This window comes from Pipistrellus kuhlii, unplaced genomic scaffold (genome assembly GCF_014108245.1).
Source record: "Pipistrellus kuhlii isolate mPipKuh1 unplaced genomic scaffold, mPipKuh1.p scaffold_m20_p_59, whole genome shotgun sequence".
Lineage (NCBI taxonomy): Eukaryota > Metazoa > Chordata > Mammalia > Chiroptera > Vespertilionidae > Pipistrellus > Pipistrellus kuhlii.
The window spans coordinates 1271127-1292918 of NW_023425561.1; the positions used below are offsets into that span (position 1 = coordinate 1271127).

General features: G+C 60.2%; 2 protein-coding genes across 2 annotated transcripts; one reads left to right on the plus strand and one right to left on the minus strand.

Moving 5' to 3' along the window:
• The first annotated feature begins 971 nt into the window (after positions 1-971).
• LOC118707286 (solute carrier family 22 member 9) lies at positions 972-12198 on the plus strand. Its single transcript, XM_036417375.2, has 10 exons — positions 972-1513; positions 2657-2760; positions 4218-4372; positions 4523-4691; positions 5551-5674; positions 7971-8086; positions 9439-9653; positions 9912-10020; positions 11090-11293; positions 12025-12198. Exons 1-10 carry the CDS (start codon positions 1073-1075, stop codon positions 12083-12085), a joined length of 1698 nt encoding a protein of 565 aa, XP_036273268.1. The 5' UTR covers positions 972-1072; the 3' UTR covers positions 12086-12198.
• A 2891-nt stretch (positions 12199-15089) lies between these two features.
• PLAAT5 (phospholipase A and acyltransferase 5) lies at positions 15090-21712 on the minus strand. Its single transcript, XM_036417340.2, has 6 exons — positions 21622-21712; positions 20864-20927; positions 19410-19518; positions 17962-18070; positions 17229-17491; positions 15090-15236 (listed from the first exon to the last, which is right to left on the minus strand). The coding sequence occupies exons 1-6, from the start codon at positions 21710-21712 to the stop codon at positions 15135-15137; spliced, it is 738 nt and encodes a 245-aa protein (XP_036273233.1). The 3' UTR covers positions 15090-15134.
• Between the last annotated feature and the right edge of the window lie 80 nt (positions 21713-21792).

Here is a 21792-nt window from a genome sequence, read left to right on the forward strand (position 1 = left end):
TATAACGTACCCTCTCACACAGCGATGCCATTTAACTGGAAATCAGCCAGAAAAACATAGCTGGACCACCCCCATGTACTTGGAGATTACACAACACGCCACTAACTAACACATGGGTCAGGGGAGAGCTCTCAAGAGTCACTTACACGGATCTTGAACCTCATGAGACTGAAGGTGCAACTTATGAAAATGCGCGGGACGTTGTGTAGTCATGTTTGAGGGGAATTTACAAGCATCGAATGCTTAGATTAGACGAAAAGGAAGATCTAAAATCATTAAGCTAAGCTTCCATTTTAAGAAGCTAGAAGAGCAAGCTAAATAAAAAAGAAGCTGAAGAAAAGATAAAAGTTAAATCAGAAACCCATGAAATTGAAAACAGGGAATCAACATAGAAAATCGATGTAATCAAAAGGTAGATCTTTGAGGATGTCAATATTATTGACTGGAGACCCTGGCTCGGCCCCCGCCCCCCATCGCCCCCCACGCGGCCCCGTTTTGAGTAACTTATTTTCAGAGTGAACTCACGGCTTGGCTGGACGGGAAGGGGAACCCCGGTACCCCTCAGGGAGATGGCACCCTGTTTCACCTGCTATAACTGGACTCGGGCTTGCTTCTGAGCTCGTCCAACCACAGTGCCAGCCCAGCGCCTCCTTTCAGCGTGTTCCACAGAAAACAAAGCGTCTCTCTGAGCTCGGAGTCTCCCGGGGCCAGGGAAGGCCTGCCACCGGGAGGGTTTGTTTGATGTGTGGGCAGAGTGGGGGGCAGAGTCCAGCGCTGCTGTGGGCGCTGCTGACGAAATCCGTGTCCACTGCGTAGACCTTGGGACAGTGCTGCCTGCCAGCCGGCGGCCAGGCCTCCGCTGACCGTTCCTCTTCAGCTTTCGAGACCTCGCCAGCCGGCCCGGCCTCGGACACCTTGGACGGAGCGGCTCCAGGGCCCGTTGCCCAGAGCGCGGGGTCCCATCGGCGCCCTTCATTCATGTGCCACCGAGGAAGGAGGCCGCTCCCCTGCCTGACCTCTGCCAGCCACCGCCGCCTGTGCCCGCTCCCCGGGGCTCGCCCGCCGCCCCCCGATGGCCTTCCACACGCTGCTGGACCAGGTGGGCGGCCTGGGCCGCTTCCAGTTGCTGCAGGTGGCCTTCCTCTGCCTCACCTGCTTCCTGGTGTGCCCGCACATCCTCCTGGAGAACTTCACGGCCGCGGCGCCTGCGCACCGCTGCTGGGTGCCCGCCCTGGACAACCGCACCGGCAACTTCACCGGCAGCCTCGCCGGCAACTTCACTGGCAGCCTTGCCGGCAGCCTCGCAGGCAACCTCACAGGCCACCTGCTGCGGGTCTCCGTCCCGCTGGACTCCGACCGGCGGCCGGAGGGCTGCCGCCGCTTCCGCCGCCCCCAGTGGCAGCTCCTGCACCCCAACGCGACCGGGACCAACGCGAGCGAGGCGGCCACGGAGCCCTGCGCGGACGGCTGGGTGTACGACCCCAGCACCTTCTCCTCCACCATCGTGACCCAGGTGAGGGCCCTCACCTCCGTGGGTGCGCCGTCTGGGAGCTGGGGGGGGGGGGGGCGGGAGGGGAAGGAATGCGGGTGCTGTCACCAGCGAGGGGCCCCTGGCTGCTTCCTTCAGCAAGTATGCGTGACTCCAGCACACGCCGCAAGCCTACACGCTTCAGGAGCGTGGGAACCCCGACTTAGCCGTGACCTAGCTATGGCCTCGCTGTGTCTTCCACAGGAAGGCTGACGGGGAAGCGGTTCGTGTGTGTAACGTGTTCACAATGTGTGTAAGGCCGGGGAGGCCCAGCCTCGCTGGGAAATGAGAAACACCCGGGAAGTGGATGGAACCCTCCGGCCACAGACTGTATGGCTGCAGCAGCCTATGAGCAAGTCTGTGGTGGCATTCTGCCACCAGTAAGTGCATTTATCTATGTATTAACATGCGTTTTTATTGATATCAGAGAGCAAGGGAGAGGGAGAGAGAGAGAGAAACATCAGTGACCAGATCGGCTGCCTCCTGCACACCCCCTGCTAGGGATTGAGCCTGCAACCAGGACATGTGCCCTTGACCGGAATTGAACCTGGGACACTCAGTCCACAGGCCCTGCGCGGACGGCTGGGTGTACCCTCTGAGCCAAACCGGCCAGGGCAGTACATTTAAAGCTTCTCAAATGATTGTACTCTGTAGCCAGGATTGAGAAGTGCTGAGCATGAAATTAGCCAAGGCATTCATTTAGCCTTGAATGCTAAAGGAGGCATCGCAGGGGAAGCTATGTTTAAGCTGAGACCTGGTGACAAGGGGCTGCTGGAGGGACAGCTGGAGGGACAGCTGGAGGGGCAGCCGGGGGGGGCAGCTGGAGGGGCAGCCGGGGGGGGGGGCAGCTGGAGGGGCAGCCGGGGGGGGGGCAGCTGGAGGGGCAGCCGGGGGGGGGGCAGCTGGAGGGACAGCTGGAGGGACAGCTGGAGGGGCAGCTGGAGGGACAGCTGGAGGGGCAGCCGGGGGGGGCAGCTGGAGGGGCAGCCGGGGGGGCCGCTGGAGGGGCAGCTGCGGAGGAAGAAGGCTGTGCTGTGACGCCCGTGAAAGCCCGAAGCTGTCCCTCGGTCTCCCTGAGGGGAAGAGGCGGCTGTGACGCTCGGCTGAGCAGGTTTCCTTTCCTTCCAGTGGGACCTGGTGTGTGAAGCTGAGACTCTGCGGTCCATGGCCAAGTTCTCGTTCATGGCGGGCATGCTGGTGGGCGGGGCCGTCTTCGGCCACCTGTCAGACAGGTGAGTGTCCCGTCACGCCCTGACGCTGGGGCGTCTCTCCCCACTCCCCCCTGAGCAGCGCGGTCGCAGGGGGCGCCCCGCGGCTTCCCGCCCCGCGCGGAGCTCTGGTCCATTTCGGACAGGAAGCCCTGCCAGACGTGTTATCGGCAAACGTCCCTCGTCCAGTAGCTGCCTTTTCATGTTGCTGACGGTTTCCTTTGCAAATTCTTTCTAGTTTGACGCAGTCTCATTCGTCTAGTTTTCCTTCTGCTTCCCTCGCATGAGGAGACGCGTCAGAGAAAGTGTGACTTAGGAGGCGTGTCTGCGGTCTCCCTGCCTGTTTTCTCCTGCGAGTTTCAGAGTGTCGAGTCTTACGTTTAAGTCTAATCCGTTCTGAGTTTATGCGTGGGCCTGCTGCTCGAGGGTGGCCTGTTTCATTGTTTTGCCTGTACCTGTCCGATTTTCCCAACACCGTGTATCGGATGGACTGTCTTTCCTCCGTTGCACGTTCTTGCCTCCTTTGTAAGATGTTAATTGGCCACCTCGTTGTGGGTTTATTTCTGGGCTCCTGTCCCTCCCATCGTCAGAGACGTCTGTCTCATGCTGGTCCACGCTGTTTCGATGGCCTCGTAGGATAGATCGGTGTCTGGTCTTGTGATTCTCCCAACTCTGTTCTTCTTTCTCCGTTTAATGCTTTTGGATTGTGGCTGACGGCCGGGGACTGAGACCACGCAAAGCACCACCTGGGCTGGAAGAGGACACGGGGCGGCAGCTGGCTTACACGGTGTCACTGCGCCCAGAGGCCACTGGCAACAGATTTCCAAACAGGAGGGCCGTTTCTGGGAAGATCTATTGTTTTTACTTATTAAATATATTTTATTAATTTTTTTTACAGGGAGGAAGGGAGAGAGATAGAGAGCTAGAAACATGGATGAGAGAGAACCATCCATCAGCTGCCTCCTGCACACCCCCTACTGGGATGTGCCCACAACCAAGGTACATGCCCTTGACCGGAATTGAACCTGGGACCCTTGAGTCTGCAGGCTGATGCTCTATCCACTGAGCCAAACTGGTCAGGGCTGGGATGATCTATCGTTGATTCTTCCTGGTTTCAAGTACAACGTCTCACAGAAACATCAACTACCTGTCAAGAAGCCATCTTTGCCGAAACCGGTGTGGCTCAGTGGATAGAGCGTCGGCCTGCGGACTGAAAGGTCCCAGGTTCGACTCCGGCCAAGGGCATGTATCTTGGTTGCGGGCACATCCCTGGTAGGGGGTGTGCAGGAGGCAGCTGGTCGATGTTTCTCTCTCATCGATGATTCTAACACTCTGTCTCTCTCTCTTCCTCTCTGTAAAAAAATCAATAAAATATGTTTAAAAAATAAATCTAAAGAAAAAAGAAAAAAGAAGAAGCAGCCTCCTTTGTGTGGGTTTTTGGACAGCCCGTGGTCATACCCGCCTCTCCCCGCCCGCCCCAGGTTCGGGAGGAGGCTGATCCTGCGCTGGTGCTCCCTGGCGCTCGCCATCGCCGAGACGGGTGCGGCCTTCGCGCCCCTGCTGGCCGTGTACTGCGCGCTGCGTGGCCTGGCCGGCTTCTGCACCATGGGCGTCCTCAACAACAGCTCCGTGCTCAGTGAGTCCTCCCTCCGCCCCCCGCCCCCCTCCGCCCCCCGCCCCCCTCCGCCCCCCGCCCCCCTCCAGGGGCCCCGGTGTTCTCCCAGCCTGGCGTTGGCTCTGGGGTCCCCGATCGTCTGAAGTGAGCCCCGTTTGCGCTTCCTTGCAGTCATGGAGTGGACGGCACTCCGCTTCCAGGCCCTGGGGGTGACCACGACCATCGGCGCGGCCAGCGTGGGCCAGCTGCTCCTGGGGGCTGTGGCCTTCGCCGTCCGCGACTGGCAGACGCTGCAGCTGGTGTACTCCCTGCCGCTGTTCGTCCTGTTCCTCTCCTCCAGGTGCAGCGCCCCCTTCCCGCTCGGATGGGCCCTGGGGCAAGGGTCCCGGAAGGAGGACACGGAAGGCGCTCCTGTCCGCAGGCAGCACCGGGCACGTGCTCCCGGCTGTTCTTGTGCAGGGTCCCGGGCCCAGGCCGGGCAGGGCCGCCAGGCAAAGCAAGGACACGCAGCAAAACATAATTTTTTTTTAAAGTGAATTTCAGAGAAGCAACACCCCCCCCCCCCCCTTTTTTTTTTTTACTTCTCTTAGCCATTTTCAGAGTTCAATGTCTTTAAGGCTCGTCACACTGCTTTACGATGGCCAGCTTTCTCTAAATCTCCGCAGGAACACACTCAGGGAACCCGGCGTACTGGCTGGCTGCCGCGGCCCCTTCTGTAGGACACCCGCGGCCCCTCAGCGCGACATTTTGTGTATCTGTGGTTTCTGTTGACATGAGAGGCCTGCGTGTCCGTTCACGGACCTGATAACATGCAGGGGGTCGCAAGCCAGTGAAACGTCACATAAACACGTTCTTCCGAGCGTGTCCAGAAGATCGCGCGGAGCGTAGGGACACCTGGCAAGCAGTTTAGCGGAATTCGACTTTAAGGGGGTACACCTCCTTTTTATTTGCTGCAACGGAGTCTGCTCCCTGGGCGGCGGGGGGCCGCCATGACGCCTCCTCTATATCCCCAGCCGTGAAGGTGTTGCGTGGAGAGGGCGCCCTCCCCGTGTCCTAGTTTCGGTCCCGGAGGCCCTAAGCCCCCTTCCCCGGTAGAAGGAGGCGGAGGTAGGTATGGAGGGGAGGGCGCGGCGCTGCAGGCAGAGGCTGCGGGGAGGGGCGGGCGCGACCGGCTGCCCCTCTGTGCCCTCTCGGACCAGGTGGCTGGCGGAGTCCGCCCGGTGGCTGATCACCGCCAACAGGCCGGAGGAGGGCTTGCGGGAGCTCAGAAAGGCCGCCCGCATGAACGGAAGGAAGGAGGCGGGAGACGCCCTCACCATGGAGGTGAGCGGGGAAGGGCGGCTGTGGGATGCAGGGGAGACGTGCGCTGACACGTATGCACCCCACATGGTGTGATGAATGGGAATCCCTGTCATGTTACTCAGTGTCCCTGGTCCCACGTACGCGCCCCGCACGGTGTCCGTGCGGTGAGTGAAGGGCGGGGATCCCCGTCCTGTTGCCCGGCGTCCCTGGTCCCCGACGGCGGTCAGCGCGGTGTGAGGGGAGGCCAGGGATCGGCGCGGCCGGAGGAATGGGACGCAGGGACTGTCCCCCACAGAGGGGTCACTCGCAGGGACCGAGCTTGTGTGGGGGTCACTTAGCAGCATGTCCTCAGGGTTGGCTGGTGCAGCAGATGCAGGACCTCCTTTCCTTTAAAAATGTTTATTGATGTCAGAGAGGAAGGGAGAGGGGGAGAGAGAGAAGCGTCCATGATGAGAGACAGTCATGGATTGGCTGCCTCCTGCACGCCCCCTACTGGGGATCGAGCTTGCAACCTGTGCACGGGCCCTGGACCGGAATCGTACCCGGGACCCTTCAGTCCTTGGGCCGATGTTCTTTCCACTGAGCCAAGCCGGCTGGGGCAGGGTTTTCTATGAATGAATGATACGCACTCACCACATTGTCTTTATCCACCGATGGGAAGTTAGGCTGTGGCCAGTGGCTTGGCTTTTGTGACTAGTTCTCTAATGAGTGTGTGTGTGTGCAAATCTCTCTCCCGGATCCCGCTTACAGTTCTTTTGGAGATAGACCCAGACGAGAAATTATGGCATCATATAATGGTTCTAATTTTAATTTTTTAAAAAAAATATGTCTTAGTGATTTTTTTATGGAGAGGTAGGGAGAGGGATAGTTAGAAACACTGGTGAGAGAGAAACATCAACCAGCTGCCTCCTGCACACAGCCCACTGGAGATGTGCCCGCAACCAAGGTACATGCCCTTGACCGGAATCCAACCTGGGACCCTTGAATCTGCAGGCTGAAGCGCTATCCACTGAGCCAAACCGGCTAGGGCTCTAATTTTAATTTCTTGAGGAACCTCCATACTGTCTCCATAGTGGCTACACCTTTTCACATCCCCTCCAGGGTGTCCTCTCCTCCACGCCCTCGCCAGCCCTGACCGTCTCTCTTCGATCACAGCCGTCCTGGCTGGTGTGAAGGGAAACCTCAGGATGTTCCGTAACCATTACCGATGATGGGCACCTTCCCACGTGCCCGCTTGCCGTTTGTATGTCGTCTGGAGAAATGTTCGTTCCATTCGTGTGCCCGTTTTTAAGTTGAGTGGTCTGGCTGTTTTGCTGTTGAATGGTCGGAGCTCCCTGCGAATGTCTTCTCCGATCCGCAGGCGCCTTCTCGTTGTGCTCACTGCCCCTCGCTGTGCGGAAGGGGTTCGGTTTGCTGTCGTGACCACCCCTCCCTCCCCACCCACTCATCCTGTCTATGTCGGCTTGTAGCCTGTGCTATCGGTGTCATATCCAAGAACTATTGCCAACACCAACGCCGAGAAGTTGTCTCTAGGAACCTCACAGTCTCAGGTCTCACACGTTGGTCTCTAACCATTGGAGGTGATGTTTGGGTGCAGCATCAGATACGTTCCCAAGGTCACGCCCCGGCCTGCGGCTGTCCGGTGTCCCAGCGCCATTTGCCGACGACACTGTCCCATCCCCGTTGTAAATCCTTGGCACCACGATCGGAGACCAACGGGCTGTGTGCTCATGGGCTCTGTGCTCTGTTTCCGGGGTCTGCATGTGAATTTTGGGGCCAGGACCACCTCCTTGGTGACTGGAGCTTTGTGATAGATTTTGAAATCAGAACATGTGATGCCTCCGGCATTTTTATGCTCAGAGAAGTGCTGTGGCTATTTAGGATCTCTCTTGTCATCTGAAACCGAGTGAAAACCAAAATAGACTCTCAGGAAATGCTCCTTCTTCCCGACACAAACCGTGCGCGCAAAGGACGGCCAGCCCAGACCCGGGCTTAGCTCCCAGGTCTCTCCTGTCCGTCTGGCGTCCATGGGGTTTGGACCACGACCCAAGGGCCCGCCTCGCTGCCCTCCTGAGCTGACTGTCTAACGGGCACGCCCTTCGGATGTCTTGCAGCCTCGTCCAATCTCATGTCTAATGTCTCGGTGGCTACACCATTTCCTCAAGGCCTCCTGAGCTCCCTGATGCACCCCCCCCCCCTTCCCCGTCTGTGGCCGTGTTTGCGGTAGACAGAGGGGAGGGGGCCACCTAGTCGTCTGCCGGGGCCCCGTGCCCGCAGCGCTGTGTGCCCGGCTGTGGTGCCGTTGCTGCCGTTGCAGGTTTTGAGGGCCACCATGCAGGAGGAGCTCGAGGCGGCGCAGACCAAGCCTCCCGTGTCCGACCTGTTCCGCACGCCCAACATGCGCGCGAGGATCTGCCTCCTGTCCTGCGTGCGGTAGGCTCCCCGGCCTGCGTGGGGGAGGCTGAGTCGCGCCGGCGTGGCCCCCGTCTCTCCGAGGACACCCCGTGTCTCTCCGGGGACACCCCGTGTCTCTCCGGGGACACCCCGTGTCTCTCCGGGGACACCCCGTGTCTCTCCGGGGACACCCCGTGTCTCTCCGGGGACACCCCGTGTCTCTCCGAGGACACCCCGGGCGTGGGCACAGAGTCGGGGTAACCCACGAGGAAGCCGTGAGAACGCGGGCTCGTTCAGAGACAGGCGGAGAGCTGGAAGGACGGGCGGAGAGCTGAGAAGGACGGGCGGAGAGCTGGGAGGACAGGCGGAGAGCTGGGAGGACAGGAGGAGAGCTGAGAGGACGGGCGGAGAGCTGAGAAGGACGGGCGGAGAGCTGAGAAGGACGGGCGGAGAGCTGGGAGGACGGGCGGAGAGCTGGGAGGACAGACGGAGAGCTGGGAGGACAGGCGGAGAGCTGGGAAGGACGGGCGGAGAGCTGAGAAGGACGGGCGGAGAGCTGGGAGGGCGGGCGGAGAGCTGGGAGGGCGGGCGGAGAGCTGGGAGGACGGGCGGAGAGCTGGAAGGACAGGCGGAGAGCTGGGAGGACAGACGGAGAGCTGGGAGGACAGGCGGAGAGCTGGGAGGGCGGGCGGAGAGCTGGGAGGACGGGCGGAGAGCTGGGAGGACGGGCACGGAGCTGACGGCCCACGGAGGCGTGCCCTCTGCCGCCCGGCCCCGCCGGCTCATCCCGGAGCCGGGGCTGGGACCCTCGGTCGCGGCACAGGTTTTGATTTCAAGTTTTCCCACTTGTTTGTTTCTAGTGTAATTTCAGTAAAACTACAAACGTAACGCACACAGCAGCACAGCTCTGTGACTAGCCACGTGCGAATAAGCAGCCACACCCAGATCGGGATGGGGAAAGGACGGGGAGAAAAGCCTAGAAGCCCCACCACCTGCCCTCGAGCACAACACGCCCCAACCCGGAAACACTTCCCAACCATCTGAGCCCATCAGCACACAATACTCCACGATGGTTTTAAAGCCATGGCCCTGCAAAGACTTATTCTACAGAACCGACCAAGTCTTCATTTTTAAAACCAAAACAAAACAAAAAGAAAAACAAAAACATTTTTACTGATTTCAGAGGGGAAGGGAGAGGGCGAGAGAGACAGAAACCTCAGCGATGAGCAGGAATCATGGATCCGCTGCCCCCTGCACGCCCTTGAACTGGGGATCGAGCCCGGACTGGAATCAGACCGTGACCTCCTGGTTCAGGGTTGACGCTCCACCACGGGGCCGCCGCCGCGGGCTCTGCGCCTCACGCCGTCTGCCTCTCCTCTCCGCTCCCGCAGGTTTGCGAACTTCATGCCGTTCTTCGGCCTGAGCCTGCACCTGCAGCACCTGGGCAGCAACGTGTTCCTGTTCCAGGGCCTCTTCGGCGCCATCACCCTCCCGGCCAACTACGCCGGCCTGCTGGCCATGAGCCGCCTGGGCCGGCGGCCGAGCCAGACGCTCTTCCTGGTCCTGCTGGGCAGCGCCATCCTGGCCATCACCTTCGTGCCTCGAGGTGAGGAAGGGGCGCAGGTTGGAGAACGGAACCGGCTCCCCCTTTTCCTGGGGAGCCTACCCACATCGTGTGAGGCCGGACGGAAAGGGGCAATGCCTTCTAGCGGCTTCCCCAGACCAGGCTCTGACCTCCGTCCAGAGGAGTGAAAAGTCAGGGAGGTCAGTCCGGACACCAGGCTGTCTCCATGGGCCCACGGATGATCTGGGGACAGCGACTCCCTCCGCTCGGGGTTCCTGAGTCTCGCGGTCTCCCCCGCAGACATGCAGACCCTGCGCGTGGCCCTGTCGACGCTGGGCGTGGGGTTTTCGTCGGCGGCCATCATGTGCTCCCTGGCCCATGGGAACGAGCTCATCCCCACCATCGTCAGGTACGGAGGCCCCACCGGGTCACACAGCCCTTTCCAGGCGGGAACGTGACAGCGGGGAGCAGACAGACCGATTAGCCACCAAAACAAGCCATTACAACAATTAGTTTAAAAATTTTTTTTTATTGATTTCAGAGAGGAAGGGAGAGGGAGTGAGAGAGAGAGAGAAACATCAATGGTGAGAGAGAATCACTGATGAGCTGCCTTTTGTGTGTCCCCTACTGGGGATCGAGCCCACAACATGACCTCCTGGGTCACAGGTTGACACTCAGCCATTGAGCCATGCCACCGGGCTAACAACAATTTATAGGTAAAGTTTATTAAAAAATTAAAAAAATATATATTTTATTGATTTTTCACAGAGGGGAAGAGAGAGGGATAGAGAGTTAGAAACATCGATGAGAGAGAATCATTGACCAGCTGCCTCTTGCACACCCCTATTGGGGATGTGCCCGCAACCAAGGTACATGCCCTTGACCGGAATTGAACCCGGGACCCTTTAGTCCACAGGCCGATGCTCTATCCACTGAGCCACACCGGTGCCGGCAAAATTTTTTATTTATTTATTTTTTTTACAGAGAGGAAGGGAGAAGGATAGAGAGTTAGAAACATCGGATGAGAGAAAAACATCCATCAGCTGCCTCTTGCACACCCCCCACTGGGGATGTGCCCGCAACCAAGGAACATGCCCTTGACCGGAATCGAACCTGGGACCCCCGAGTCCGCAGGCCGATGCTCTATCCACTGAGCCACACCGGTCAGGGCTGGGTAAAGTTTATTTACGGCTGACTTTTTGCCAGGCGCCGGGTTGAGTCCTTTAAAGTGTTGTATCATCTCACATATTCTCCTGAACCGCTGAGAGGTGGATGCTGTGGGGAGAATATTTTCTAAGTAATGACAGTGGCTGAGTGCTCTCGTGCAAGCAGCAGGAGAGCGTGTGTGAGACGGGCGGTGCGCTGTCAGCCTTCGGCGTCTGGACGCGGCTGTGCGTCTCCCACAGCCGGAGCTTCGTGACCCCGCCGGCAGGGGCGGGCTCTGACCACTGCTCTTGCGTTGCTGCTTGCCCTCCCAGGGCCACGGCGTCCGGGATCGTGGCGATGGCTGGTAACATCGGGGCGGCCGTGGCCCCCCTCCTGATGATCCTGGCGGCCTACTCCCCCCACCTGCCCTGGATCCTCTACGCCGTCTCCTCCTTCGTCCCCAGCCTGGTCGTCCTCCTCCTCCCCGAGACCCGGAACCAGCCTCTGCCCGACTCCATCCAGGACGTGGAAAAGGAGTGAGTGGCCCTGCCGGCCCTGGGGGCGCTGGGCTCTGGTCCGTGACGAGGAAGGCAAACAAGACGGGGTCACCGTCCTCCGGCGGGTCAGGCCAGGACAGAGCCCGCCCCGCGGTGACCTCCGGCTCCCCGGGGGCTCCCAGGCCGCACGGACCCGCTCTGCCCAGCCGCCAGGAGGCTTTGTGGGGGAGGTGCCCTCGGTTTCACAACCACGCGCAGATCCAAACACCAGCTTTAGCCCCCGGTGCCCTGGGCCCCATGAGAGCAGGGAGCTCGCTGGGCCGCTGGCCCCTGGAGAATCTGAGGGGGGCATGGAGGGTACAGATTCTCCCCCCCCCCCACACAGATGCCCATTTCCCAGGGAGGGCTGCCTTTGACAGTCAGACCATCTGGGGGTGCAAGTGCTGAGCAGAGAGGAAAGGGGGAGGCACAAGGTGGCATTGTAGATGACTGAGGATGGGGGGGGGGGGGCTTTTGGGAAGGTTTCGCCTACTTTCCTTGCCTTTTCCAAGTCCCTTTGGCCAACGTCACATGCGCAAAGCTGCCTTCCCGGGCCCCGGCCTGGGAACGTGGCCTCTTCCACCATATCATCCACTCAGACCCTCAGGGCAGGGGCCACGGCTTTCATCAAAGGGGCCAAGGTGGGTGGAGGATTAGCTCGCTCTAAAGGACACACAACATGTGTGTTTTTTAATGTTTTGTGTTTGGTGTTTTCCTTGTGTTTGTTCCAGGAGAAAAGGCTCCAGAAAAGCAGAAGAGCAAGACGCCTTCATAAAAGTGACCAAGTTTTAAGGAATTCCAGGAACGGACTGCTAATCCAGGAAAAAAGAGGGTGGGGTGGGGTGGGGAGGGTCATTCCTAGGTGTTGGCAAACGTTGGGAAATAAATACATAAATTAAAAGCTATAATGAAAAAGATGTTTCCCACCGACAATTGCAGTCCTAAATAACTATGAACGAAACACCTGTGATTAATCATACGAAGACGTGTGAGAAAGGTCATCATGCTCTTAAAAAATCAAGTGCAACGTCTCACTTGCGATGGGGCAGATGCCGCGTGGGCCAGGGGGCGGGGCAGGACAGACTCCACACCTCTCCGGGGCCCGCAGCGAGGTTCCCCCCTGGACAAGGAGAAGCAAACACTGAGCTGACTGGATGCACAACCTGAAGCTGGAGGCTCCGGCCGCTCGCAGGCAGGAGGGGCCTCGGCGAGGAGGGGCCTCGGCGAGGAGGCGGCGTGTCCTTTCCTGAGCATCAGGTTTGCGCCGCCGGTCACCCGGCTTCAGAGAAAACCCCCGCAGCGCCCGCCCCGAGGCAGCACCCAGCACCCCACGGGGGACCGCGGCAGGATCGCGCCCACAGCTCCGGATCGGGGGCCAGAGCGGGCTTCCCTCCCGTGGGCGTTTCGCCAGGGGCTTCACCCCAGACACTGACACGGAGCCTGGGGGCGCCATGCGTGTGGGTGCCCCCCGCGCGGCCTCAAGACCGAGGAGGGTGGGTGAGCTCCTCCGGGAGGGTCCCCCCTTGGCCTGGGCGGCCTGCAGCCACCGATGCCACAATGGAAGTGTTTACAATGAAACGGAACTTTGGATCTTGGTTCAGAGGCGGTCTCGCTCTACCAGGCGTCTTCAAACTACGGCCCGAGGGCCACATGCGGCCCGCAGAGGAGTCTGATCCGGCCCGCCAGGTTTTTTGGGCAGTGAGCGCAGCCGAGGTGTTACAGTAGGAATTAGTAGTTCATATAGTCCGGCCCTCCAGCTCTCTGAGGGACCGTGATCTGGCCCCCACTTTAAAAAGTTTGAGGACCCCTGCGAGTGAGGCGGTCTCGCTCTAGCCTGTGTAACGAGCAGAGGGACTGAAGGGAGCCGATGGGAAGTCAGAGGACTCTCGGCGAGGGGGGACGAGCTGATGTGGGGCCTGGAGGCAATGGCTATGCCTGGTCGGGGTTCACAGACACCGGGTGCTTAGCCACCAGCGCCGGGCTGAGCAGAGAGGCCCTCCCTGGGGAAGACAATCAGTGACACCCCCCACCCCTCGCCCCGACTCCAGTGTCTATGTTCTAGGAGGAGCTGGAGGGGGTCAATCAGAGAGTTTCATTGCAGGGCCCTAGCGGTTTTAGCTCAGTAGGTAGAGCATTGTCCTGCGGACTAAAGGGTCCCGGGTTCGATTCCAGTCAAGGGCACCTGCCTCGGTTGCAGGTCCTTCCCTGGCCTGGGCCCTGGTTGGGGCACGTGCAGGAGGCAACCAATCGATGTGTTTCTCTCACATCCATATTTCTCTCTGTCTTTCCCTCTCTCTTCCACTCTCTCTAAAAATCAATGGGAAAATATCCTCAGGTGACGATTTAAAAAAAGAAGGAAAAAAAAAAGTTTCACTGCAGGTCTACTTTCCCCAAATGGGAGAAAGGCTCCTGGGAGGTCCTAACGGCTTTTATGGCTCCCTCCTGCCCTCTCCCAGGGCCTCCTCATTGCCTAACGTTCCCTCGCTTCCTCGGGTGGTTTCAGCGTCCCCCGGTGACTGCCAACCCCCGTCATAATTTACATCTTCTGTCACGTCCACATTCTTCCAAAGGCAAAAACCACGCCTTGCTTTCCCTCATTCACACAGTAGAAGGCCCATTGGTTAAGTTATTCTACATACTAGAAGTCCGGTGCATGACATTTGTGCACAGGGATGGGGTGTGGTGTGTGTGTGTGTGTGTGTGTGTCCCTCAGACCAGCCTGCACTCTCTCCATTCTGGGATCCCTCTCACAATCCAGGACTTCTGGCTCCCAACCACTCACCTGCCTGCCTGCCTGATTGCCCTTAACTGCTTCTGCCTGCCAGCCTGATCACCCCCTAACCACTCCCCTGCTAGCGTGATCAACGCCTAATTGCTCCCCTGCTGGCCTGATTGACCCTAACTGCCATCCCCTGCAGGCCTGATCGCCCACAACTGCGGCCATCTTATATCCACATGGGGGTGGCCATCTTGTGTGTTGGAATGATGGTCAATTTGCATATTACCTCTTTATTATATAGGATTATTATATAGGATTCATCTGAAGTCAATGAAAACAGGAATTTCAAATTTTCTGATACTGATAAGATAGAAAAGCAAGATAAAGGGTCTTATTGGTTATACTTTAAATTAGGGCTTTTAAGTAATCCTATGAAATAAAAGGCTAATATGCAAATTGGCCCCTAGATTGGGAGTTCAACCGGGAGTTTGACCAGGGGGCGGGGCCAGTGGGCAAACTGCCTGTGGCCCCTCCCCCTGTCTGCTCCGCCCCCAACCAGCCCCCACAACCCCGATCAGGGTGGGCCCACTGGACCTCACCCGTGCATGAATTCGTGCACCGGGCCTCTAGTAAAGAACAAAGCTACGTGTGATTTTTACGAGGAAAATATTTCCTGGGAAAGGTGTTCTAGGCTAAGGCTCAGCTGCCCCTTCGGATCCCTCTTCCCTTGAACGGCACCGCGGGTCACCAAGGGCAGGGCTGCACGACCCGGACAAGCTAGAGACACGTCAGTTTCACAAAAAGGGTGTCTGTAAGGAGTTCTTATTACTGAGAACATTCCAGAAGCTTTCCAGGATGTACCTGATGGTGTGCAAGCATCACAGACGAGGTTTGGAAAGGAACAAGCCGTCTGCAGAGAGTGGGATGACGCTCACCGTGCTCACAGCTGGGTAATAAATATCGGATTCTCCCCTCCCTGCGAGCCCAGGGGTCCAGCCACACGCACGGGGCACACTTCTAACGGGTAACGGGGTACGCCCGGGCTCTTCTGGAAGCTCTCGCGTGCGTTCCTTACGTGGGGCGGCCCTCTGTGCCGCCGCCCCGGCTCCTCCGCTGGCGTCCTCAGTCGCTCCCGGCGGTGACTGCTTTGGGCCGGATGCTCTCCACCACGGCCGAGAGCATGGCTCCTGCCGCCTTCGCCCCTTGCACCAGGACCTCCTCCACCTGCAAAGCACACCGCCCACAGGGCACTCGGGCAGGGTCCTGGGCTGGCACCTCTCCATCCCCTTCAGGAACCGGCCCGCCCGGAGCCTCTTCCGGGAGCAGGAAGCAACCTGTGCTTCAAGGTCAAAGACCCCAGAGCTGCCAAACCCAGAGAAGCCAGGGCGGCTGGCTCGGTAGGCCCTTTCCCTGGTGCGGGGGGCACCGGGCTCCCAGTCTCTTCCTGCTCAGAGCCATTCAGCCCGGGCCCGTTCTGAGGAAGGGGGGGGGGGCTCCTGAATCCCCTGACCCCCGGATCTCCTCTTTGTGTGCAAACACTCGAGGGCTGGGGGGCCCCTCACCCCAGCGCCCACCGCGGCCCTGGTGCTGCCTCGGGCCTCACGGGGTGGGGGTGGGGGGATGCAGAGAAGGAAGATGCGGAAAGTGAGAAGCAGGAGGGCAAGTGTGGGAGGCCCGCCCCCCACCCCCACCCCGTGGCCGGGAGATGGGGCAGCACAGTACGGACAGCGATGCTGGGATCCGCCCAGGGTGTTAGGAAAACACGGGGAACGTGAAGAGAACCTGGAAAAAGGACCTGCCTCATTTAATCCCTGATTTCTAAAAACCTCCTGCACGGCAATAGCACTTCCTCTGCGCTTCCCGGGGGGTTTAACGGGGCTCAGAGGCTAACGAGAGAGCGCACACTGGCACAGGGACCTCGCCCTCAAAGCTCCAGTGCCACAGTGACTGTCCCCCATATTATAGGGGTGAGGGGCGCACACACCCAAAGGCAGTGGGGCCAGGCGGGTGTGTGGTGACACTGGTAGGTGACAAGCTTACTCACCACCACCCATGGAAAGGGGGCGCCACAGACCATCAGCCAGGGCGAACACGGGCCCCATGGCCTGGTCGATGGGTTGTTCAGAGCGGCTGGGAATCCATAGTGTTTAATATAAAATTTCTATATTTTTAAACGCAGGCAAATAAGTAAGAAATGCTAGTCACTCAATTTGCAACGTTAGCAGCTAAGCACCTGCCTCGGTTAACCCGGTCTGTAAAGGCAGGGGCCGTCTCGGAGGCAACATGGCTCCACCAAGGAGACCAGGCCAGCGATGGCCCAGCCGGCCCCACCAGTGGTCTGACCACGTTGCCCAGTGCCTGCTGGCTCTGGGGCACACCCACCTGCCGGCCCCCGGGCACACGCACCTGCTGGCTCCGGGGCACACCCACCCGCCAGCCCCCGGGCACATGCACCGACTGGCCCCCCGGGCTCACACACCTGCTGGCTCTGGGGCACACGCACCCGCCGGCCCCCGGGCACACGCACCTGCTGGCCCCCGGGCACACACACACCTGCTGGCCCCCGGGCACACACGCACCTGCTGGCTCCGGGGTACACCCACCCGCTGCCCCCCGGGCACACGTACCTGCTGGCTCCGGGGCACACCCACCCGCCAGCCCCCGGGCACATGCACCGGCTGGCCCCCCGGGCTCACACACCTGCTGGCTCTGGGGCACACCCACCCGCTGGCTCCCGGGCACACACACACCTGCTGGCTCCGGGGCACACGCACCCGCCGGCTCCCAGGCTCACGCACCTGCTGGCTCCGGGGCACACGCATCCGCTGGCCCCCGGGCTCACACACACCCGCCGGCCCCCGGGCTCACGCACCTGCTGGCTCCGGGGCTCACACACCCGCCGGCTCCCGGGCACACACACACGTGCTGGCTCCGGGGCACACGCACCTGCTGGCCCCCGGGCACACACACACCCGCTGGCCCCCGGGCACACGCACCTGCTGGCCCCCGGGCACACGCACCTGCTGGCTCCGGGGCACACGCACCTGCTGGCCCCCGGGCACACACACAACCGCTGGCCCCCGGGCTCACGCACCTGCTGGCTCCGGGGCACACACACCTGCTGGCCCCCGGGCACACACGCACCTGCTGGCTCCGGGGCACACGCACCTGCTGGCCCCCGGGCTCACGCACCTGCTGGCCCCCGGGCTCACGCACCTGCTGGCTCCGGGGCACGCCGTAGCGGAGGTCGTTGACGAAGTGCTCGCAGTTCCCGTCGATCAGGCTGTACTGCACGATCTTGTCGATCATGTTGTGCGTGCGCTGGAGGATCTTGTCCACAGGCAGCGGCAGGTACGTCCCGTCCAGCTTGTTGTTGACCTTCCAGGAGCAGCCGTGCAGCACGTCCTCCAGCCGGCTGCACTTGACCACCGCCCGGTTGCTGAAGATGGAGGTGATGCTGCCGGCCAGGAATTCCTCCCCTGAGGCCAGAGGAAACAGAGGCTGCAGAGCCGGGGACAGCGGGGCCGAGCCCGGGCGAGCCGCCGCCCCCCGGGGCCTCAGATTCCCCATCTGTCGGAGGTGTGCAGGGGTGGGGAGCTGGAGTGGATGAGCTGAAGGACCAGCCTGCCCAGGAAGCCGGGCCTTGCACTGCACCCCGCTCTCCACCCACAGCCTCGCTCCTGGAGCTCTAACAGCCGAAGGCCTGGCCCCGACGGCACTCCGTGTCCTCCCCGCCAGACGCCAGGTGCCTCCACACGTGTGCCGAGCGCCTGGCCGTGTGGGCATTGGCTCCCGGGTAAGGGGCTAACGTGTGGGTCCAGGAGACGCGTCCTTCAGTAGCCACGGCCAGGGCGCAGGCAAGTTTACTGCTAAGTGGGGAGTTTACTGCTCAGAGGGCCGTGCCGAGGACGCGGGCTGAGCGGGGCCGCTCCACTGGCCTCGCTCTTACTCGGGGGCGCCAGGTGGACCACACGGTCGCCCTCCACGCAGATGGCCCAGTGCTCGTAGCCGATTCGGAAGATCTCGATCAGGTCCCCAGGTCTCGGTCTCAGTTTGCCCTACGATGGAAAAAGGTGCCAATCCATCCAAGGCCCATGTCTTCGGGACCCCGAGACCCTGTCCGGGCACCGGCCACCCTCAGCCTGCAGACACGGGCCTCCTCGCCGTGCAGAGCCTGGGCCTGGAGCGCTCCGCCCGCCCGCTGTCTCTCCTCATTGAAGGCGGAGGCTATGCTCGGTGCCGGGCCCTCCGTACAGGCACCGGCTGCCCTTCATGCGGGCGCGGGCTGCCCTCCGTACGGGCACGGCCCGCCCTCCGTACAGGCGCGGGCTGCCTCCATGCGGGCACGGCCGCCCTCCGTACGGGCGCGGGCTGCCCTCCATGTGGGCACGGGCTGCCCTCCGCCCCCCTCCATGCAGGTGCGGGCCGCCCTCCGTAAGGGCACGGGAGGTACGGGCACGGCTGCCCTCTGTATGGGCACGGGCTGCGGGAGGAGCGAGGGCTCCTGCAGGTGCCTTGCCTGGAAGCTGCACGCAGGCTGAGCGGTCTCGGTGGAGGCACAGGTGGAGGGACTTTGCAAGAGGAAGGGGCGCTCCTGCCATGTCTGGCTGGGGGAGGGGACCGCGGTCCGGGCCTTAGGGGGGTGAGGAAATCTGGGGAGCTCTGGGGAGCCCAGACCCCTCCATCCCCACCCCTGCAGCCTCGGCCTGGGGATCGCCTTTGGGGGACCTCCGCCCCCAGTGCTGACGTGATGTCACGCTGCCTGCATGCGTCCCGCCCAGCGCTGAGGGGGAGCTGCCCGCCTGCACTCCCGGCTAAGGACATGGCACTGCCTGCCTGCACCCCTGGCTAAGGACATGGCATCTCCCTCGTGCGTCCCTGTTCAGTTCAGCGCTGACCTGACGCTGTGGGGGAGGGAAGCTGGGCTTGACGGGGGACCTCAGGCTGTGTCTCTCCCCACCTCCACCCAGAGGGACTTGATGGGGGTGGGGCCAGCCAGGTCTGGGTCTCTTGCATTTTCAAAGTGCATGTGGTTGTGGGCGGGGACTTGACTCTGGGTTCTTCAGTGTGCCCCAGACTCTGACAGGAAAGAGATTTTCATATACATTTACTAATTTTCTTTTCTCTCTGACACTTCTATTATAGGAAAAGGGCAAACAGAAATATTAGAATATTTCTTCTAATCAAGTCCCTTTTAATGTGCATGAATTTTGTGCACCGGGCCACTCATACCTCAATAAAGCTCAATAAACAGCTCAACAAAAAAACGGTTTCTACTAAACTAAAAAGCCACAGCCGACATCCCAAGTCAGGATACAGTTCGATCTGCCACTCGGTGCAAATCGAGTGCCCTGTGGTTGTAGAGAAGGCCTGGGCAGAGGAGCCTGGGGCACCCACCTCGGCCGCTGGCTTCGTTAACTGGCCGGAGCTCTCAGACCTCAGGGCCAAGCTGGTCTCTGTTCTCTTCTGGCTGGGCGTGGCCCCCGAGTTGACTCCCGGCTTCTCCCTGGATGAGTTTTGCGATCATGTAGTGAACGGAAACACGTCTTCACAACAACGGGACACTCTGCATTACTTCCGACGAGTGACTTTGTCACCTTTCACTTTTGAGATCCTAGGACACGCCCCCCCTCCCCCCGGAAGTTTGCTTCGGGGACACCATCCACTACCCCACAGAAGGACGGCCGCTTCCTGCTCTCCAGACTACTGTTTTAAAACGCTAGTAGTAACAGTGGGTAGCTTTCAGAATGTCTGTGTTTGCTAACAATATTTTTTGAATGTTTATCCAAGTGATACTTGCATATAGCTTTGTCAAAAAATGGCAACAGGCCCCAGGCGGTTTGGCTCAGTGGATAGAGCGTCGGCCCGCAGACCGAAGGGTCCTGGGTTCGATTCCAGTCAAGGGCACAAGCCTGGGTTGCGGGCTCAATCCCCAGTGTGGAGCGTGCGGGAGGCAGCCCATCAATGATTCTCTCTCGTCATTGATGTTTCTACAATATCTCTCTCTCCTCCCTTCCTCTCTAAAATCAATAAAATTTTTTTTAAAAAAAATGGTAACAGTACATCATGGCTTCTAATGAGATACAAGAGACCTCTGCTCCCTCCTGGAGTCCTGCCTGAGCTGCTCCTCCCGACAATCAGCTCCACGTTCCTGAGAAATCCCGTGGAGCCCCAACACTGTGGCCGCAAGCGATGTGACAGAAATCGGAATCTCCTGTCCCTCCAGACAGAATATTGCAGGAGAGGACTGGCCCTGGGGTCGAGATAGAAGAGGGAAATACACTAGAGCCCAAAAGAGCTGGGTTCGAGACCTGGCTCTCACAGCCCAACCTTGAGCTAGTAAATCAGTCTGTCTGCAATGCGTGTGATGGTCTCTGAAGCAGACGGTGATGTTGGTGTCCCAGAGCTGTCAGGAGGAGGCTTACATGAGAGAGCGTGTACACCTATCCGGCACAGCGCCAGCCCCAAAAGGCTTTCCCTGACCTTTTCCAGCGGTAACTCTCCCTTGAAGTGTGGTGAAGGGGGTGGGGGGCGGCTGTCGTATTTGACACTCAGCCTCTTGGGAGTTTACAGAGAAGCAAACCCTGTGTCAATGGAAGGGAACTGAGGGACTGGCTGCATCCTGCCCTGGCCACCAACTGGTGTGTTGGAAGGTCCTTCAAAGCAGTTGGGCCCTCCGGTTCTGGAGAAGGCCTTTTGGGGAGAAAACGCCCCCTGTGGCCAGGCCCACACCCGCCTGCTGCCCACTGCTTAGTGGTTTGCACAGAAATTGCGCCCAGATTTGCTTTTGCAAAACCCGTCCTCCAAAGGCTCTCGGGCTCAGAGCCGGGCCTCCCGTGTGGAGAACTCACCCCTCCTCCGACGGGCCCTGCTTGGGCGAGAACTGGACCAGCGCCTGAGAGCCCGGAGATTCTTCTATTTTAAGAAGAAGAAAAAGAAAAAAGGCGATTTAAGCCCCACCGCCTTCCCTGGAGGCTGAACCTGGGGGAGGTGGGCTGGCAGCTCTGGTCCAGGGCCTGGCGGCCGGCTGGCCGGGATCGTTCTTGGTGAGCGGAGGGGTTTGTGGGACTAGACGCTGGAGAGGGCCGTCCCTCTGGGAAGGAGAGACGGGAACTCCAGGGCACAGGATCTGGGCGAGGAGGAAGGCAGGTGTCTCTGTTCTAGATTGCAGACACCCCGGGGCGCCTCAGTGGATAGAGCGAGGACCTGCGGACCGAAGGGTCCCAGGTTCGATTCCTGTCAGAGGTGCCTGCGTGGGTGGTGGGCTCCGTCCAAGTACAGGAGGCAGCGGATCGATGATTCTCTCCCATCATTGAATTTTCTATCTCTCCCTTCCTCTCTGAAATCAATGAGGAGGCCGCCCGCCCCACTTAAGTTAGTAATAAGCCATCATTCCCATGTATTGGCTCGTTCCCGTTAGCAGGCATTTCGCACAAAAAACGTCTACAAGAAGGACTGGAAGACACCAAGGTGGCTTTTCTGGGGGGACCACCCAGCGTGGCTGCCCCAATGGGGACCCCCCCCCCCCCCCCCGCCTCCCCCCAGCGTCCCGCCCCCGCCCCCGCCCCGCCCACTGTCAGGAGCCGCTCGCTCCACACCTGCCCCCTACCTGCCGTTCTTGGAGTCCGTTTGGTCCCCAACCTGGGGAACTTCGCGGGGCAGAGCCGGCCCTTCCTCCCCGCCTCCGGGCTCAGGCCCATCCTGAAGCTGTGGGTGCGGGTCCTGGCCTGGCAGAGAGGAGGCAGGCCGGTCCCGGTGGGCGTGGCCCCAGGTCCCCGGT

Bases quoted from the DNA above. Each gene is read 5' to 3' on its own strand.
- LOC118707286 (XM_036417375.2), top strand. From the start codon at position 1,073: ATGGCCTTCCACACGCTGCTGGACCAGGTGGGCGGCCTGGGCCGCTTC. The intron at 5,675-7,970 runs GTGAGCGGGGAA...CTGCCGTTGCAG, and splicing joins GAGACGCCCTCACCATGGAG to GTTTTGAGGGCCACCATGCA. The intron at 11,294-12,024 runs GTGAGTGGCCCT...TGTTTGTTCCAG, and splicing joins ATCCAGGACGTGGAAAAGGA to GAGAAAAGGCTCCAGAAAAG.
- PLAAT5 (XM_036417340.2), bottom strand. From the start codon at position 21,712: ATGGGCCTGAGCCCGGAGGCGGGGAGGAAGGGCCGGCTCTGCCCCGCG. The intron at 20,928-21,621 runs GTAGGGGGCAGG...TTCTTAAAATAG, and splicing joins ACGGACTCCAAGAACGGCAG to AAGAATCTCCGGGCTCTCAG. The intron at 17,492-17,961 runs GTAAGAGCGAGG...CTCTGGCCTCAG, and splicing joins GGTCCACCTGGCGCCCCCGA to GGGAGGAATTCCTGGCCGGC.